We start from the raw sequence: 19148 nt of genomic DNA on the forward strand, positions 1-19148 counted from the left end.
TCATGGTGTGAAAATGACCTCAGTCGAATTTGATATCTTGGAAGATTAACGAGGTGAAAGGAAAATGGTAAGTGAAAACTTCATTGATGAACAGTGGATGAAAACTATGGAGACACTGAGGCATTAGAGAAGCGTGCTAGAAGGCAGAAGAGCCAACCCTAATCCGATTGAATTCCCCAACATATTTGGTACGTTTACGGTAATATATCTCGAAAAACCAGCATAGGAGGATTCTGGATTTTTATATTCTAGTAGTTTATTCATCCCTTGACTCTGTGAAATACAAAACATTTTGCCACCAAAGTGCTTTTTGATGCAGCGTGGACGTACCCCTTGTTTATTGAAGCCACGAACCCTGCCAATCTGTTTCACAGAGAATTACGAGTCTTCTAATATCTCTGTAAAAGATAACTGCCTTTGACACGTGCCGTCACAGCACGCGGCGTCAATCATTGGCTAAATAGCGTTACTGCTTCGGGCAGAATGCTGCCTGTTAGTCATTTTAATACCCATTGATTGGACGCCGTCTGTATCGGAGACCACAGATGCACACCATTGCTGCTTTAGAAGCTGCTCTTGTCCAAGAATGGAACAATTTGCCCCAGGCCTTCTTTCAAACATTGGTAAATTCCATGCGACGTCGCTGCACGGCGTGCGTAAGAGCCCGTGGAGGACACACGCGCTACTGACATCTGTGTCGTACTTTTGGTTTTGACCCCTCTGACTTTGTACCGTTGATTACAGATTAAAGATCCATAAGTGTACAAATGTGTTGTTATTGATGTGTTCCCATTTGAATATTGTTCACAATAAGAAGCAAAATAAATAAGATATGTTTACAGGATCATTTTGTTATACGAAAAACTAAGTGATGCGTTTTCCATGGCGCTCAGTATATTAAGAGAATGTTAAACTATTTAACACTGAATATTCTCAATTGTTTGATATCTATTAAATTATGACGATACAGAGGTTAGAAAGCGCTTCGAAAGTTTTCATGGTGTGAAAATGACCTCAGTCGAATTTGATATCTTGGAAGATTAACGAGGTGAAAGGAAAATGGTAAGTGAAAACTTCATTGATGAACAGTGGATGAAAACTATGGAGACACTGAGGCATTAGAGAAGCGTGCTAGAAGGCAGAAGAGCCAACCCTAATCCGATTGAATTCCCCAACATATTTGGTACGTTTACGGTAATATATCTCGAAAAACCAGCATAGGAGGATTCTGGATTTTTATATTCTAGTAGTTTATTCATCCCTTGACTCTGTGAAATACAAAACATTTTGCCACCAAAGTGCTTTTTGATGCAGCGTGGACGTACCCCTTGTTTATTGAAGCCACGAACCCTGCCAATCTGTTTCACAGAGAATTACGAGTCTTCTAATATCTCTGTAAAAGATGACTGCCTTTGACACGTGCCGTCACAGCACGCGGCGTCAATCATTGGCTAAATAGCGTTACTGCTTCGGGCAGAATGCTGCCTGTTAGTCATTTTAATACCCATTTACACTAAATAGGAATAATTTTTACCTACAAATACGTCAAACGCCTTTATTTATTTTTCTAATACATCAAAAAAATGTTTTAGAATTTAATTTGTCGGTGGAAAAAAGTTAATATTTGATACTCATTAATGTCATCCTTATCAATGATTGTAGAGGCCTAGCGAATATTCACTGCTGATCAGTGTGGAACCCCGCCTCGAATCACCGAACACAAATTGGCAACCTATTCGCCTAGCGGCAGATTCGACTATCTAAGTACTAGATGTTTAAGTGTCCTACCTGTTGTGTAAATTATCCATTACATCCCATTTTACTTGTCCAGAGGGTCCGAAAATATTTTTAAATCAAAGTTTCATTTGAAAAGGTTTACGTTAGACGTTTCAAACCATTATGTTGAATTTTTCAAAAATTTTAAATAAGGTGTGTTAAGATGAAATTTGTATCATCAATTAATTGAAATATTCTAAAATAGTACAATTTGATGACCAGAATAAAGATTGGGACATATTATTCAGTTACAACAAGAGTGGTATTGAGCCTTTAAGTAAGCTTTCCACATATTATTAGTAAAAGTTGGCACAATAATATTAAAGAGGTGCGCTTTCATCCTAAACATAGCCAATTTATTCAAATATTTTTAAAATAAAGACCGTTAATAGTCAAAATTCGGACCATCGTACAAAATTTGGATGACCCAACTAAATATATTCGGAAAGGTAATGAAATAAGCTTTCCAAATATTATTAGTAAAAGTTGGCGCAATCATATAACAGGGGCGCGCCCTCAACCCGAACACTGCCAATGTTTCAATATTCTCTAGGGAAAGACAGTTAATTTTCCGTGTCAAAATTCGGATCATCGTACAAAATTCTGAGCATCCAACTATATATATTCTGAACGGTAATTAAACAAGCTTTCCAAAAATTATTAGTAACAGTTGGCACAATCATATTAAAGGGGCGCGCTGACAACCTGAACATCGCCTATTTTTAAGAATATTTTAAAGGGAAAGACTGTTAATATCCTAAGTCAAAATTCGGACCATCGTACAAAATTTGGATGATCCAACTAAATATATTCTGAAAGGTTATTAACTAAGCTTTCCAAATATTTTTAGTAAAAGTTGGCACAATCATATTAAAGGGGCGCGCTCTCAACCCGAACACTTGCCAATGTTTCAATATTCTGAACGGAACAATTAATATTCCGTATCAAAATTTGGATCATGGTACAAAATTCAGAGCATCCAACAACTAAATATATTCTGAAAGGTAATTAAACAAGCTTTCCCAAAATTAACAGTAAAAGTTGGCACAATCATATTAAAGGGCGCGCTTTCAACCTGAACGTAGCCAATTTTTCAATATTCTAAATGTAAAGATAGAGCTGTATTTTTTTCGAGTTTCAAATTCGAACCATCGTACAAAATTTTGATCCAGCTAAACATATATTGAAAGGTAATTAAATAAGCTTTCCAAATATTATTAGTAAAAGTTGGCACAATCATATTAAAGGGGCGCTCTCTCAACCCGAACAGACCTGTATTTTTTCGAAGTTCCAATTCGGATCATCGTACAAAATTCTGAGCATTCAACTATATATATTCATATTAAAGGGGCGTGCTCTCAATCTAAACATGGCCAAGGTCCACCTTTATATTTAGAATATTGAAAAATTGGCTATGTTCAGGTTGAGAGCGCGCCCCTTTAATATGAATGTGCCAACTTTTACTAATAATATTGGGAAAGATTACTTAATTACCTTTTAGAATATGTATAGTTGAATGCTGAGAGTTTTGTACGATGATCCAAATTTGAACTTCGAAAAAAAAAAACAGTCTATCTTTACGTATAAAATGTTGAAAATTGGCTATATTCAGGTTGAGAGCATGCCCCTTTAATATGATTGTGCCAACTTTTACTAATAATATTTGGAAAGCTTATTTAATTGTTAATCACTGAAATCAGTCAAGACATTCACCTAATGAACATCAACATCAAGTTTAAACATTCTACCTCAATTAAAAACAGAGTTGTTATGTCCCAAAAACTGTGACAGACGGATGAACACATTTTAATAGTCCCCTGCTTTCTTCTAAAGGCGTGGGACAATAATTTTGTCATAATTACTGCCAGCAAGCTTATTATCAGCAGTCTAAATGTAAAACAGCTAGCAAACCGGGGACACTTTCCCCTATATAACTGGTCATTATTCTCCCATGAAATAAAGAAAAAGACATTGCTTCTGTTCAAGATTTTATTCAAGGGTGTAAAGTGATCTGATAAAAAAAAATCAACATGATTTCAAAATATGATTATCTAAATATGTACCCGTTGTTGATGTTAGATGGTATAAGTACATCACACAACCATTTGTTACCAGTATCATATCAATAAAACATTACTATTCTCTACATAAACTAGTTCATTTTCTTCTACACATAACCAAGTAATTTCCTATATCGTTAAGTTTACTAATAGCTTTGTAATCTCCTTCAATAGGTAATGTCCTAGGTTAAAGGTTAAATTGAAAGTTATGGAAAGGAAAAGGCTTTACTAGATGTTGAAGGTGGATTGGTCAAGTGTATACCAAAACTTTGTGCATGTTACATTGTTCCACGTCCTTACTAATAACTGGACTTTTATTACAAGGCTACACTGAACCTGAGCAATTATGCTATACAAAAAGAGTTTTCCTTGTGCAAGCTAAAACAAGTATAATGCAAATATATGTATAAATTGATTATAAAAGCAAATTAAAAAAAAACCTCTCGAGTAGTACTCTTTAGCAACTTCTCTTTACACAATACAGAATAAAATGAGATATCAATGGTTATAGAATTAAGGTATATAAAAGTTATACATATTCTAATAGTACACAAGACCGGGTAGACCTATTTTAAATGACTTCACTAAATCTATTTCCTAAATATTTTTTACTAATTTCTATATACAGTGGACTCTGTCACTTCCGACATCTGAATACTACGGCATGCTGTGAAATCCATCATCATTTTCATGTCCCGATTTCCTTATTACTTCAAATAAAAGAGTTTTGGGTAGTCCAGATTCTGAATATTCCGAATTGCGACAGCAATCAGCTGTCCTGTCCCACTATTTGCATTGAATTAACATTGGATAATCCGGCCTTCAATCATTGTTCCTGTCACACGATTTGCGTTGAATTAACATTGGATAATCCGGCCTTCAATCAGTGGGTGTTAACCGACAAGCAATCACCAATCAATTATCTGTGAGCATAAAACATGTGCCGGTCTTTGTTGATTACCTCTATAATTTGATAAAGAGAGCGTTTTGGAATTGATTTGAGTTTCTCACGTCAAATACACACTCGGCAAACCTCTACAGATTCTGGTACTCTACATCTAGTACTTCCGGCATAATTCAGTATTCCGACATGCTGCCTAAGCGGCCATTTTGTATCGATCCTGTACGATGTCGGAATTGACCGAATCCACTGTAGTACTTTTTTTTTTATCATAATATCATATACATAAGTAATTCTAGAACATGTTTAAAATGATATACAAAAGAAACATAAATGAATGTATGAATGAATATCCTTTTACATTTAACAAGTATAAATATTTTTTTAAAAATAATTATGAAAGAAATATAGAACGTTTTCTATAACACAAGAAAATATAACAATGTAAATGAATGCGGAATATGTTTCTAGATCTTTTGTGGCCCTGTTACATGGTACAGCTTTATTATTATGATAATTCAATGAACCAATATGCACACACAGTGTATGCTTATGTTATTTGATATGCAACAATGAAATTATGAAATCAGATTATAGTTTTATTTACACTGTATATATTAAATCAATCGTTATGGCACTGAATCAACAGATCCATAAATTTGCATTTTACTATATGAACTTTTCAATTTCACCAAGAATTTAAATAAATTTTTGATAAATTATAGGTGAAACAAAACCTCAATAAAGACAGCACAAAGTGGTCTTTCCATTCAAAAAATGCTGTAAATTCTTAGCAATATTCGTTAACTCAATTCTCACTTCATTGACCTGTCCTTTAACATAAAAAAAAAACAGTCAATAAAAAGGAAGATATCAGTTGGCAAGTTATTTTGGATTAAAAGCAAATAAGAGATATAAAGGTTGTAATTCTACTATTACCTAATAATTTGTACAATAAGTCAATATTCTTATTTTATTGTGTACTGTGCTCACTGGACATTACATCCAATAACTTTTATCTTAACTTTGTGACTGACAAATCAATTTAAAAATAACGAAATTCATATCTTTGACATAATCCCTATTATCTCATAATTAGCACAAAGATGTTTTTCTAGGAAATGTATGTACATTATGTATGTTGCCTGACAATGAAACATGTGCACACAGCAGCTATGGGTAAGTTGCCAGAGCAGTCCCTAAAGGTTGTCGCATAGTGAATTATTTCTATCATATGAAAAGAAAATCTTTATGCTGTTTTATATCATTCATTTAATCAAGGGCAATAACTAATTAGTTGTAACTGTTATTCAGCGCAATAATCCAAACATAGGAGATAAATTTAAAGCTGATAAGATAACTTCTGTTGTTGAAAGCATCAACTAAATTCCAAAGTGAGCAAGGGCCACATCAAAAAAATAACAGAAATTCTTGAAATCTGAAAGGCCGTTATGTTTCCCTAATTTGAACAATGCATATCAATTTCAAGCAACTGGATGACACCTTGTTCCCAGAGCTTTCATGAGTTTCTATAAATTGACATCAGTTGGACAGGGGCGACAACAATATACAACCAATGTGGGCATATAAAAATACAATTCATTGAGATTCATAAAAGAGAATAAAGAATGACCCACAATTGTTCAATTGCAGCAAAACTTAATTTGTAAAATATTAATCATCGTTGTTTTGGATGAATACCAAAATAAAATCGCTAACTTAATGTCACTATCTCTTTCCATTGTACATAGAAAATAAGATATCGATATAAAATTTGTACAAGTTTTCTGGTTAGTAGTGACTCATTAGATTGGCAGTACATGATCTTAACTCTAAATATATATATATATATACATTTTCTGCACTAAGGTTAAAATAATTACAAAAGAAAACGAAATAAATATACATATAGACAGTGTACAAGTATCACAAAGTATTATGGACTGCAAAGAAAGCCTAAAGAATGTCCTAATCTAAAATATAGCTACAGGTTTACTTTTTCTATTTGTAATTCAGATGTCTTTCTATGGATCACTCCTATACCATTTTACAGCTGCTTCATATGATGAAGAGAAGTACAATATGTTAACAATTTACATAATAGCACATTTTTCTTTATCTTGGACCTGAAAATATGACCGGACATAATGATTAAATGCATTGTATTTGGATAATGCAATTCACACAAGTGAAACAGATTACCACATTTTATTTCTAATTGCCCTGCTCATATGGAATTACAAACTGAACACATACAAACAAAAACATCACTCATTAAATATCTATTAAAATTAATGAATGAAATGTTAGACCTGGATTCTGTAAAAACAGTCATCAAGTTACCATTTGTAAAAAAAAATTTATTGGGATATCAAAACAGAAGATCTGAGGAAAAAACAACAGCCTTCTGTGTAGAATGTGTAACATTTCACTATAGGTTCAAACATTAAAGTAATTTGATTAGATAAGGTAAAGATTTTGTCAAGAATCTTAAAGAATCAATTTAACAGTGAGGCCAACTTAAAGAATCAATTTAACAGTGAGGCCAACAAATAGATGACACATTAAATTAATTGCAATAATCTCCACATTTTGAAAGGGAAATAACTCACCTCAACACCATCGACTTCATCAGGTCGTCTTATACTGGATCGGAATGAAGACATACTCTTTACCATTGAATTGTGACGGATTAATTTACCTTCAAGCTGAAAGATTAACAATTTATTTTCCACCAATATGATAAACTGATTTTGCATTTTACTAGCAGAATAAACTAATTTAGGAAGCTTTCATGAAGGCAAGTATTTGCTATTTTCCATTTGCTTCTTTGTCTCATGAATATAAACGTACACATGTTTACTGATCAATTATTGTGACTATTTATTGGAAATTTTGAAAAATCAACTGGATTCTTCGTCTCTGGGGAATCCACAAAAATTTCAACCAGGACAACATTTAAATTTGTGCATATATTCAGCAAAATCTTTATACTATAAAATATCACTGACAAGTTGACATAATTATATCACATAATCATTACAATAATGGTAACAAAGAAAATGAATTTAAAGAGGATACGATAATGACTTTATAAAAATTACAGTACAGTAAAGTTTGCAAAAGTGATTAGGTGCAAATGAGAAGTTTGGTCCAGTGATGAGATTTCAAAATTTTACTTGTACATTTTATCAAAGATAGGTTGCCAGGCAACGAAAAAATACGCCCACAGCAGCTAAATCGTTCGGGCAGTCTACAAGTGTTGTCGCATATTTTTTCGCATATTTTTACTTTTTTTGGTAATGAAACATTTATAATACACTAAAATCTGATTAAGAGTTACAACTCATGAAGTAATTATCAGAAAACCATTAAAATTTGTTTGGTTTTTATAAAGTTCTGCCCCATGCTAACGTTTAGTATACGAAACTTTTAGCTGTTCAAGTCATAAAAATTCATTGAAAATCAATATACTTGTTCGTCTCAAGATCTGAAACTCTGTATCAATCTGAAGTCAATCAGATAATAACTTTAGCCTCTAGAGCGTCACAAGTTTTTCAAAATGATCAAGGGCCATAACTTTGGCAGTAATTATCAGAAATCGTTGAAAATCAATAGGATTCTTCGTCTCATGACCTCAAACACTGTTTATAAATTTAAAGTCAAATATTAACTTTAGCCTCTAATAACTAGCAGTAATTATCGAAAAACCACTGAAAATGTATAGACTTCTTCATCTCACGACCTTAAACACTGTGTATAAATTTAAAGACAATCGGATATTAACTTTAGCCTCTAGAGCGTCCACAAGATTTTTCAAAGTGATCAAGGGCCATAACTCTGGCATTAATTATCTGAAATCACTGAAAGTCAATAGGCTTCTTCGTCTCATGACCTTAAACACTGTGTATAAATTTAAAATCAATCGGATATTTAACTTTGACCTCTAGAGCGTCCACAAGATTTTTTTGAAGTGATCAAGGGCCATAACTCTGGCAGTAATTATCGAAAATTGTTGAAAATCAATAGGCTTCTTCGTCTCATGACCTTAAACAAAGTGTATAGATTTAAAGTCAATCGGATATTAACTTTGACCTCTAGAGCGTCCACAAGATTTTTTGAAGTGATCAAAGGCCATAACTCTGTCAGTAATTATCGAAAATCGCTGAAAATCAAAAGGCTTCTTCGTCTCATGACCTTAAACACTGTGTATAAATTTAAAGTCAATCGGATATTAACTTTAGCCTATAGAGCCGGACGGGGGCAACAACTATCTACGACCACATTTCAATGTGGGCGTATAAAAATAAAAGGCATAACTATTATCGTTATTTAAGCAGACTAATTCATCCCACAATTAACCAGCGGCTGCCAGGCACAATACGCCCACATTTAGCAAGAGATGGATAGAGAACAAGCTAAAAACAACAAGAGCATCGCTAACGCTGCAATATACATCCACATTCCAGCATTGATTGATATGGTACTTTTTAAAATGAAGAGAATGAAAAATGAAATGGTTGTAATATGATAAAAGGCAAAGACGGCTAGGCGTTGGGTTTGTTTTGCCAAATTTACAGACAAAATAGTAACCAAAAAGTGGGGGTGACACTGTCCCAGGAGGTCGGAGCAAGCACCAAAATAAATAGTTGCTGTCTTTACGGTATAAAGAATAAATATGCAAAGTTCCAAGATGATCCATTCAGAATTGCAGCCTGTAGACGATAAATACAAAAAATGGGCGTGGCTCTTCCCCTGGCGATTGGATATGGAACAATATGAATAGGTGCCGTCCTTAGCGTATAAGAAATAAGGATTTCAAATTCCAAGATAATCCATTCAGAATTGTGGCCTTGGGGCTCTAAAGGCAAAAATTGGGCGTGGATCTGCCCCTGGTGGTCGGGGCATTCACCAAAATCAATAGTTGACACCTTTAGGCTATAAGAGTATAAGGAATACATATGCCAAGTACAAAGTTGATCCATTCAGAACTCCGGCCTGTAAACGATAAACACAAAAATTGGGCGTGGCTCTGCCCCTGGGGGGCGGGACAAGCAGTTGTTGTCCTTAGGCTATAAGGAATACATATCCCAAGTTCAAAGACGATTAGGAATTGTGGCCTGTAGGCAACTCACAGGGACACAAAGAACAAATGGGTGTGGCTCTGTCCCTGGGGGTTGGGCAATCACCAAAAAAACAATAGGGGGCATCCTTGGGGTATAAGGAATAGGTATGCATAGTTTCAAAATGATCTGTTAAGAATTGCGGCCTGAAGATGACAAACAAATACAAGAAATGGGCGTGGCTCTGTCCAAGGGGGTCGGGCATGCACCAAAAACAATAGGGATCATCCATAGGGTATAAGGAATAAGTGTGTAAAGTTTCAAGATGATCACTTAAGACTTGTGGCCTGTAGGCGACACACAAAAAGAAAATGGGCATGGCTCTGCCCCTGGGGGTAGGGCATGGCACCCCAAACAACAGGGATGTTCCTTAGGGTACAAAGAATAAGTATGCAAATTTTCAGTATAATATGTTAAGAAATGCAGTCTGTAGACGACAAACAAATAAAAACAAGAAATGGGCGTGGCTCTGTCCCTGGGGGTTGGGCACGCACCCCAAACAATAGGAATTTCCTTAGGGTACAAAGAATAAGTATGCAAAGATTCAAGATGAGACGTTAAGAAATGCGGCCTGTAGACGACAAACAAACAAATACAAGAAATGGGTGTGGCTCTGTCCCTGGGGATCGGGTATGCACCAAAAACAATAGGGATCATCCATAGGGTATAAGGAATAAGTGTGTAAAGTTTCAAGATGATCACTTAAGAATTGTGGCCTTTAGGCAACACACAAGAAGAAAATAGGCGTGGCTATGCCCCTGGGGGTAGGGCATGCAACCCAAACGATAGGGATGTTCCTTAGGGTACAAAGAATAAGTATGCAAAGTTTCATTATGATACGTTAAGAAATGCAGCCTGTAGATGAAAAACAAAGAAATACAACAAATGGGCCTGGCTCTGCCCCTGGGGGTCGGGCATGCACCAAAAACAATAGGGATCATCCTTAGGGTATAAGGAAAATGTGTAAAGTTTGAAGATGATCACTTAAAAATTGTGGCCTGTAGGCGACACACAGACACACACCCACACACAGGGGTGACGGCAATATACGTCAACATTCATTATGAATGTGGACGTATAAAAATGATTTTTTGTACAATCAGGAGACATAATCCAGAAAGTTATGGTCTGAAATGCACAAATATCAAAAGGGACTGAGATTTCTGGAATATAAAGATATGTTTCATCAAAATTGGGTAAAAATTGTGACCTCTAGAGGGTCCATAACCTTTGCATTACATACTTATACACAATTTGCATACAAAGAGCGGCCATTTTGTCGGGCAGTTTCATTTCGATTTTCCCGAAATTCCAATTCAACCTTCATTATGGTGGAATGGTGATATATCCAAACGGAATGGTGATATATCTAAAATCGGAAAAAAAATTGTGACCTCTAGAGAATCCACAAACTAAAAATGCGATTTTTTGACCAATCAGGGGCCATAATCCAGGATATGTGCAATTATCAAAAGGAACCAAGATCTTTATGATAAAAACATATATTTAAAGTTTCATCCAAATCGGATAAAAACTGTGGCCTCTAGAGGGTCCACAACCTTGATATACCATATCTTTACACTATTTGCGTACAAGGGGTGGCCAACATGTCCCTCAGATTTTAACGAAATTCGAACTCAACCATCATTAGTGTATAACTGTGATATATTGTATAACTGTGATATATTCACACATTTTTTTTTTTTTTTTTCAATCGGATAAAAATTGTTGACCTCCATAGGGACCACAAGCTCAAAACGTGATTTTTCCTACAAACAAGGGCCATAATTCAAGAAGTTACGATCCGATATGCGAGAATATCAACAGGAACCAAGATCTTTGGGTTATAAACATGTATTTTAAGTTTCATCAAAATCGGATCAAAATTGTGAGCTCTAGAGGTTCCACAACCTTGATATACCATATTTTTTACACTGTTTGCGTACGAGGGGCAGCCATTTTGTCCAGCAGTTTTGGTCCTATTTTCACACGGTGATATATTCAAACGGTTTTTTAAATCGGAATAAAATTGTGACCTCCATAGGGTCCACAAGCTAAAAAGATAGGTTGCCAGGCAACGAAACATACGCCCACAGCAGCTAAATCCTCCGGACATTAATGAAACATTTATAATACACTAAAATCTGATTAAGAGTAAAAACTCAAGTAATTATCAGAAAATCATTAGAATTTGTTTGGTTTTTATAATGTTCTGCCCCATACTAACGTTTAGCATATGAAACATTTAATATCCTGGATTTAGCTGTTCAAGTTATCAAAATTCATTGAAAACCAATATACTTGTTCGTCTCAAGACCTTAAACTCTGTGTATCAATCTGAAGTCAATTGGATGATAACTTTAGCCTTTAGAGCATCCACAAGATATTTTGAAGTGATCAAGGGCCATAACTCTGGCAATAATTATCGGAAATTGCTGAAAATCAATAGACTTCTTCATCTCATGACCTTAAACACTGTATAAATTTAAAGTCAATCGGATATTAATTTTAGCCTCTAGAGCGTCCACTATTTCTTGTGGAAGCCGGACCGACTACAATATACGGCCAAATCTCAATGTGGGCGTATAAAAATAGTGACCTCTATAGGGTCCACATGCTAAAATCGTGATTTGTCGTACAATTAGGGGCCATAATCCATTAAGTTACGGTCCCATACATGCCAATATCGAAAGGAACTGAGATCTTGGGGAGATAAAACCTATATTTCAAGTTTCGTTGAAATTGGATAAAAATTGTAGAGTGTCCACAATTGTCAATTGTGGACGGACGTCCGGAGAAGACGATAATATCCGTCCATGTGGGCTCATAATAAAAAGGAACATCAAAGACGCCGGCAGCAGTCGTTGATGGGCAAATTGTCTCGCGAGTTTAAGACCTTTATAACCCCTAAACCTTTGATGTGACCTACAAATTTTATGATTCCAGTAATTAGTTCAAACTATATATTTATTGGACAACTACTTTTGGAAAGCCAATTGGCTTATTTTGATAACTTTCCTCTTCAATAAAACATTAAATCAAAAAGGCTGACAACAGTCGTTATTAGGAAAAGTGATGAGACATTAGGCAGTCGACAGGTGGCGTAAGCCGGTGAAATGCAGTAGCTAATTATGTCGACGCCTGGCGAAAGTAGGACCGAATGAGTTAAAATGTCCGACAATCAAGAAACCATGAGGTTAACAGGTAGATTAAAATTATAACCACTCTTATTGGATTGATGAATAGTCCGACAAAGGGGAAGAAGTGACTTCTGTTTAAGATTAGAATTGTTCGATAAAGGATAAAGCCAGTCAATCCTGGCAGATTAAGTAGTTAATCAAGGTAGGTGTATAACATGATAAATAAGTTGATCACTTAATTACCTGATCAATCCAGCCTATTATCATCGTGGTAGATATACATTCAGTACACTATATTAATTTTGGAATTTTTATTATTATTCACCATATCTTGATGTTCCATTGGGCATATTCCTGTTCACGTTCGGAAAATAGCATCAGACATGTCCAGAATATACGGGCGAAATCCCATCACTGGCTTGATCAAACATTATTTTCTATAATGACATTCAATATAGCTTATAAATATCTATTTACCTTTCCATCATTACTAATTAATGATGTTTCACTGTCTTTAGCAGATCCCCATTGTTTGTTTTTCATGACAAGATCTGAGGGAGGATCATGAGTGACTTCTTGATCAGAACTCCACACCTGAAATTAAATTATCAATAATATAATTTCAACATATATTTCAAATGACCATAAAGCATATCTGCGTTCATAAAATTGGTCAAATCTGAATTGTGAGTTTGTTGAACATGTTTGCTCAATCTATATTTATTTCTTGGTCTTTGTTATGCAATCTTCCATTGGATTCGGATCTAAAATTTATCGAGTCTAAATCAGTCATTACCTTCATCACTGCTCCTTCAATTCCCAGTAAAGATGGTGTGGATGATATTTACAACTTATTTGTTTTGTAATTGAGACAAACAGTCCTTTGAAGGTATATTTAACTTACCGTCATTGTTGAATTGCCTTTTAAGATAAGATTACGGTGAAACTTGTATGTGACATCAGCATCACCTGCTTTATGTTCTAATTTCCAATTTCCAACATGAATTTCCTATAAAAATACAAATAAAATATATATTACATTTCATTTATATTAATGTGTAATTCAAAGGAACAGAACTCAATTTCAGAAAATGTCCCCCGCCGAAATCCCAAAATAAATAAATGACACATTAATTGCACATTTATTTTTTTCAAAGGTTTCGAGCAATCAAACTATACACTAAGTTACATCACTCTCTGTCAGATAGAATCATGATTATCTTGTCCCAAAGCATCGACCAATGAAATTGATTAGCTCTGCTAACTATCGTTATAATCTCATATTTAAAAGGAATTCAAGACATTTGAAACAAAATTAAGGATCTCAACTGAAATTCAAGGATATTTTCCTATTTCCGCGAAATTCAAGGATATTCAAGACCTTGAAAATGAAATTTTAAATTTAAGGATATTCAAGGATTTTCAAGGACCACGGGAACCCTGTAAAGATATACACCAAGTGCCCTCACTCTCACTTAATTAGAACTAAAGGTATCATGTCCCAAAGCATCAATCAATCAAATTGTGTCCCAAAAAGTGTGACAGACGGACAGACAGGCCGGCAGTCAGATGGACAAACCCATTTTAATAGTCCCCTGCTTTCTTTGAAAGGCAGGGGGACAAAAAAGATAGGTTGCCAGGCAACGAAACATACACCCAAAGCAGCTAAATTGTCGGGGCAGTCAACAAGACTTGTCGCATATTTTAACTTTTTTCACTAATGAAACATTTATAATACACTAAAATCTGATTAAGAGTAACAACTCATGTAGTAGCTATCAGAAAACCATTAGAATTTGTTTGGTTTTTATAAAGTTCTGCCCCATGCTAACGTTTAGCATACGAAACTTTTAATATCATGGATTTAGCTGTTCAAGTCATAAAAATTCATTGAAAATCAATATACTTGTTCGTATCAAGATCTTAAACTTTGTGTATCAATCTGAAGTCAATCGGACATTAACTTTAAAGCCTCTAGAGCGCCCACAAGACTTTTTGAAGTGATCAAGGGCCACAACTCTGGCAGTATTTATTGAAAATCACTGAAAATCAATAGGCTTCTTCGTTTTATGACCTTTAACACTGTGTATAAATTTAAAGGTAATCGGATATTAACTTTAGCCTCTAGAGCGTCCACAAGATTTTTTTGAAATGATCAAGGCCCATAACTCTGGCAGTAAATATCGGAAATCACTGAAAATCAATAGGTTTCTTCGCCTCATGGCCTTAAATGCTGTATATAAATTTAAAGTTAATCGGATATTAACTTTAGTCTCTTGAGCGCCCACAAGCAATTGTGGACGCCGGACCGACGATGGCCGCGACAATAACGACCACATTTCAATGTGGTCATATAAAAAAAGTAGGGGATATTCAGAAACAATAAACGATAGGTTGCCAGGCAACGAAACATACGCCCACAGCAGCTAAATCGTCCGGGCAGTCAACAAGAGTTGTCGCATATTTTTAATTTTTGGTAATGAAACATTTATAATACACTAAAATCGGATTATAAATTTAAAGTCAATCGGATATTAACTTTGACCTAAAGAGCGTCCACAAGATTTTTTGAAGTGATCAAGGGCCATAACTCTGGCAATAATTATCGGAAATCAATAGGCTTCTTCGTCTCATGACCGTAAACACTGTGTATAAATTTAAAGTCAAACGGGTATTAACTTTGGCCTCTAGAGCGTCCACAAGATGTTTCAAAGTGATCAAGGGCCATAACTCTGGCAGTAATTATCGGAAATTGCTAAAAATCAATAGGCTTCTTCGTTGCATGACCTTAAACAATGTGTATGAATTTAAAGTCAATCTGATATTAACTTTGGTCTCTAGAGCGTCCACAAGATTTTTTGAAGTGATCAAGGGCCATAACTCTGGCAGTAATTATCGGAAATCGCTGACAATCGATAGGCTTCTTCGTCTCATGACCTTAAACACAGTATATAAATCGGATATCGGATATTAACTTTGGCCTCTAGAGCGTCCAAAAGATTTTTTGAAGTGATCAAGGGCCATAACTCTGGCAGTAATTTTCGGAAATTGCTAAAAATCAATAGGCTTCTTCGTCTCATGACCTTAAATACTGTGTATGAATTTAAAGCCAATCAGATATTAACTTTGGCCTATAGAGCGTCCACAAGATTTTTTGAAGTGATCAAGGGCCATAACTCTGGCAGTAATTATCGGAAATTGCTAAAAATCAATAGGCTTCTTCGTCGCATGACCTTAAACACTGTGTATGAATTTAAAGTCAATCGGATATTAACTTTGGCCTCTAGGGCGTCCACAAGATTTTTTGAAGTGATCAAGGGCCATAACTCTGGCAGTAATTATCGGAAATCGCTAAAAATCAATAGGCTTCTTCGTCTCATGACCTTAAACACTGTGTTTGAATTTAAAGCCATTTGGATATTAACTTTAGCCTCTAGAGCGTCCACAAGCAATTGTGGACGCCGGAACGACGGACGGACGCAACGACAATATACGACCACATTTAAATGTGGGCGTATAAAAACTGTGGAAATGCACTGCTGTTTTTATTAGAGATAACCAGTGTGTGTTAAAGACAGGCCAATTGCCAACACATGAACATAAACAGTTCAAATGGGCGGCTTATCTGACTGCCCATTTCACTCGCAAAGAGATTCACTGTAAAAAGTGAAAATGGACGTTTTAGATTTTTGTCTTAATAATGAGTAATTGCTCCACCAATCCTCCGACATTCAGCAAATCGTTGTGGTATGCTCCTAATCAACCATCCGAATCACGATTGTCGGTTGCTGTTGATGTCACCGAACACGTCTCCCGATCATGTCCCAGACATGCTCTACAGGGGAAAGGTCAGGAATCATGGCTGGCCAAGGCATATGGACAATATGCTGACACTCGAGGTAGTCATTCACGACACGAGCGCGGTGGGCACAGACATCGTTTTGAAAGATGAAACGTCGACCTGCACGTTGAGCAAATGGCAGAACTATTGGTGCCAGGATGTGGTCATGGTAGTACACACCAGTGACACTTCCTTGAAAAATATGCAAGTCTGTTCTGCCAGTCATGGTGATTCCTCCCCACACCATAATAGACCCACACCCTGTTGCCATTGACGCCTGTTTGCCATGTGCTGGCGAGTTAATGGAGGCACAACACACGGTCGCCGTGCATGCAAATGGGCTGCATGTTGCCGATTTCTAATCATTTGGGGTGCAATTTGAATTCCTGTAACTTGGTACAAGTTTACAGAAAGCTGATTGGCCGTTTGTCCTCAATTTCACAGGACCTGTGTACGAATTTATCGATCCTGGGCTTATGTAGTGGTTCTAGGAAAACCTGAACAAGGTCTATCATCAGCACTGTGTGTTTGTTGGTACCGGTTCTACAGTCTGCTGATCACAGACTGTGACACATTAAGCATGCTGACTACTGCTCGATGTGTAAAAGCCATTTGAAGCATGCCAATAGCACATAGACGTTCATCATGTTGAAGACTCCTCATTGCAAATTAAACGTAACACACTAAAGCAAAGATACGCTAAACAATCAATCTTATGCAAGAACCGATAGGAAAGCAAACATGGATAGTATAAACCAGCACACAGCAGTTTTCATCAACCCTTCATTGAAGTGTCAAATTTGACAATGAACCCCTGCTACGTGTAGGGCGCTATTGCATGTTGCATGTGCCGCTCAGTGGTTATGTTGGGGCGATAAGTTCTTCATCTGTGAACATCCTCTCAAAGCATGTCAAGTGTCCATGACTATTTATCACATCACAACCTGCATAGGTATTTGCATCTGAATATCCCCTACTTTTTTTGAAGAGTATATTTATTTTCTTAGAGTGGCGTTCAAAATTTCGCGGCACACTTAGGAAGATCTTGCGGCACACTGGTTGAGAATCACTGCTTTAGAGAGACCACAAGCTAAAGACACGATTTTCGTAAAATCAGGAAGCTATGATCCGATATGCGCAAATATTGAAAGGAACTTTAGGTTATATACACGTATTTCAAGTTTCATCAAAATCAAATGAAAATTGTGACCTCTAGAGTGTCCACAAGCTAAAAACGTGATTTTTCGTACATTCAGGGGCCATAATCCATGAAGTTTCGATCCGATAAATGTCAATATCGACAGCAACCAAGACCTTTTGGTGATAATCCTATATTGCAAGTTTCGTCAAAATCAGATAAGAATTGTGACCTCTAAAGAGTCTACAATTAATTTCTTTAGGTTTTTAAATATTAGAACACAGCCTTCAGAAAAATACTTACTTCGTCAGTAAGATTAGTAATTTTAACAAATTTTCCATCTTCATCGGCTTCAATGCCAATCTTTCCCTGTTCAGTCATAGAACTGTGACTTGAGAATTCCTCTGTTCGTTCTTCAGTTTCAACTCTCTTTCTTTTGGAACCTTTACCAGTGCTTTTAATAATAAGGCTACTAGAACCTGATCGTCTTGGTGATGAAAATTCCTGAGACATGTTCAACCTATTAAAATAAACATAAATACATTGTTATTCTTTTATCGTTCAAAATTAGTATTTAATGTAAATATTATTGTTGGTTTAAAATGAAGAGATTGAAACAGTGGACTCTGTCACATCCGAACTTTGAATACTCTGGCACTCTGTGAAATCCGACATCATTTTCATGTCCCGATTTATTTCCTTATTATTTCAGCCAAAAAATCTTTGAGTAATCCGTACTCTGAATATTCCGAATTACGACGTCAATCAACCGTCTCGTCACACCATTTCCATTGAATCAACACTGTATAATCCGGCCTTCAATCGGTGGGTGTGAAGCCACAAAAGATTAACAAGCAATCACCAATCAATTATCGGTGAGATTTAAACTCACTCGCATAGGTCTTTGTTGATTACTTTGATAATTTTATAATCTCTTGTAAGATAGTTTTGACAAATACTCAAGAATACCCACAAATTTTCCCACACATTGTTCACAGTCATAAAAATATTCCTAGCAACTGTTGGAAAGATTTGTTGCGTATACCTCAGTTTGTTCACCCTACGGATCTATCCGAACCGCGTGACGATGACCTGACATAGAACGACAGATTATCAAAGAACATATGACACCAAAGACAAATGTGCGATCAACTAAAGATGATCAATAA

The 19148-nt window shown here is 35.8% G+C and overlaps 1 protein-coding gene across 1 annotated transcript in view; it reads right to left on the minus strand.

Moving 5' to 3' along the window:
- Positions 1–3751: 3751 nt before the first annotated feature.
- Positions 3752–19148, minus strand: part of LOC126818876 (prelamin-A/C) — a 39245-nt gene continuing 23848 nt past the window's right edge. The window contains exons 7-11 of the mRNA XM_050546507.2: positions 18283–18499; positions 13905–14009; positions 13478–13594; positions 7350–7445; positions 3752–6863 (exon numbers count right to left, since the gene is read on the minus strand). Coding sequence (XP_050402464.1) covers positions 6831–6863; positions 7350–7445; positions 13478–13594; positions 13905–14009; positions 18283–18499 — 568 coding nt within the window. The 3' untranslated portion in view covers positions 3752–6830. The remainder of the gene's footprint in view (positions 6864–7349; positions 7446–13477; positions 13595–13904; positions 14010–18282; positions 18500–19148) is intronic.

The sequence above is a fragment of the Patella vulgata genome, chromosome 4, assembly GCF_932274485.2.
Source record: "Patella vulgata chromosome 4, xgPatVulg1.2, whole genome shotgun sequence".
Classification (NCBI taxonomy): domain Eukaryota; kingdom Metazoa; phylum Mollusca; class Gastropoda; family Patellidae; genus Patella; species Patella vulgata.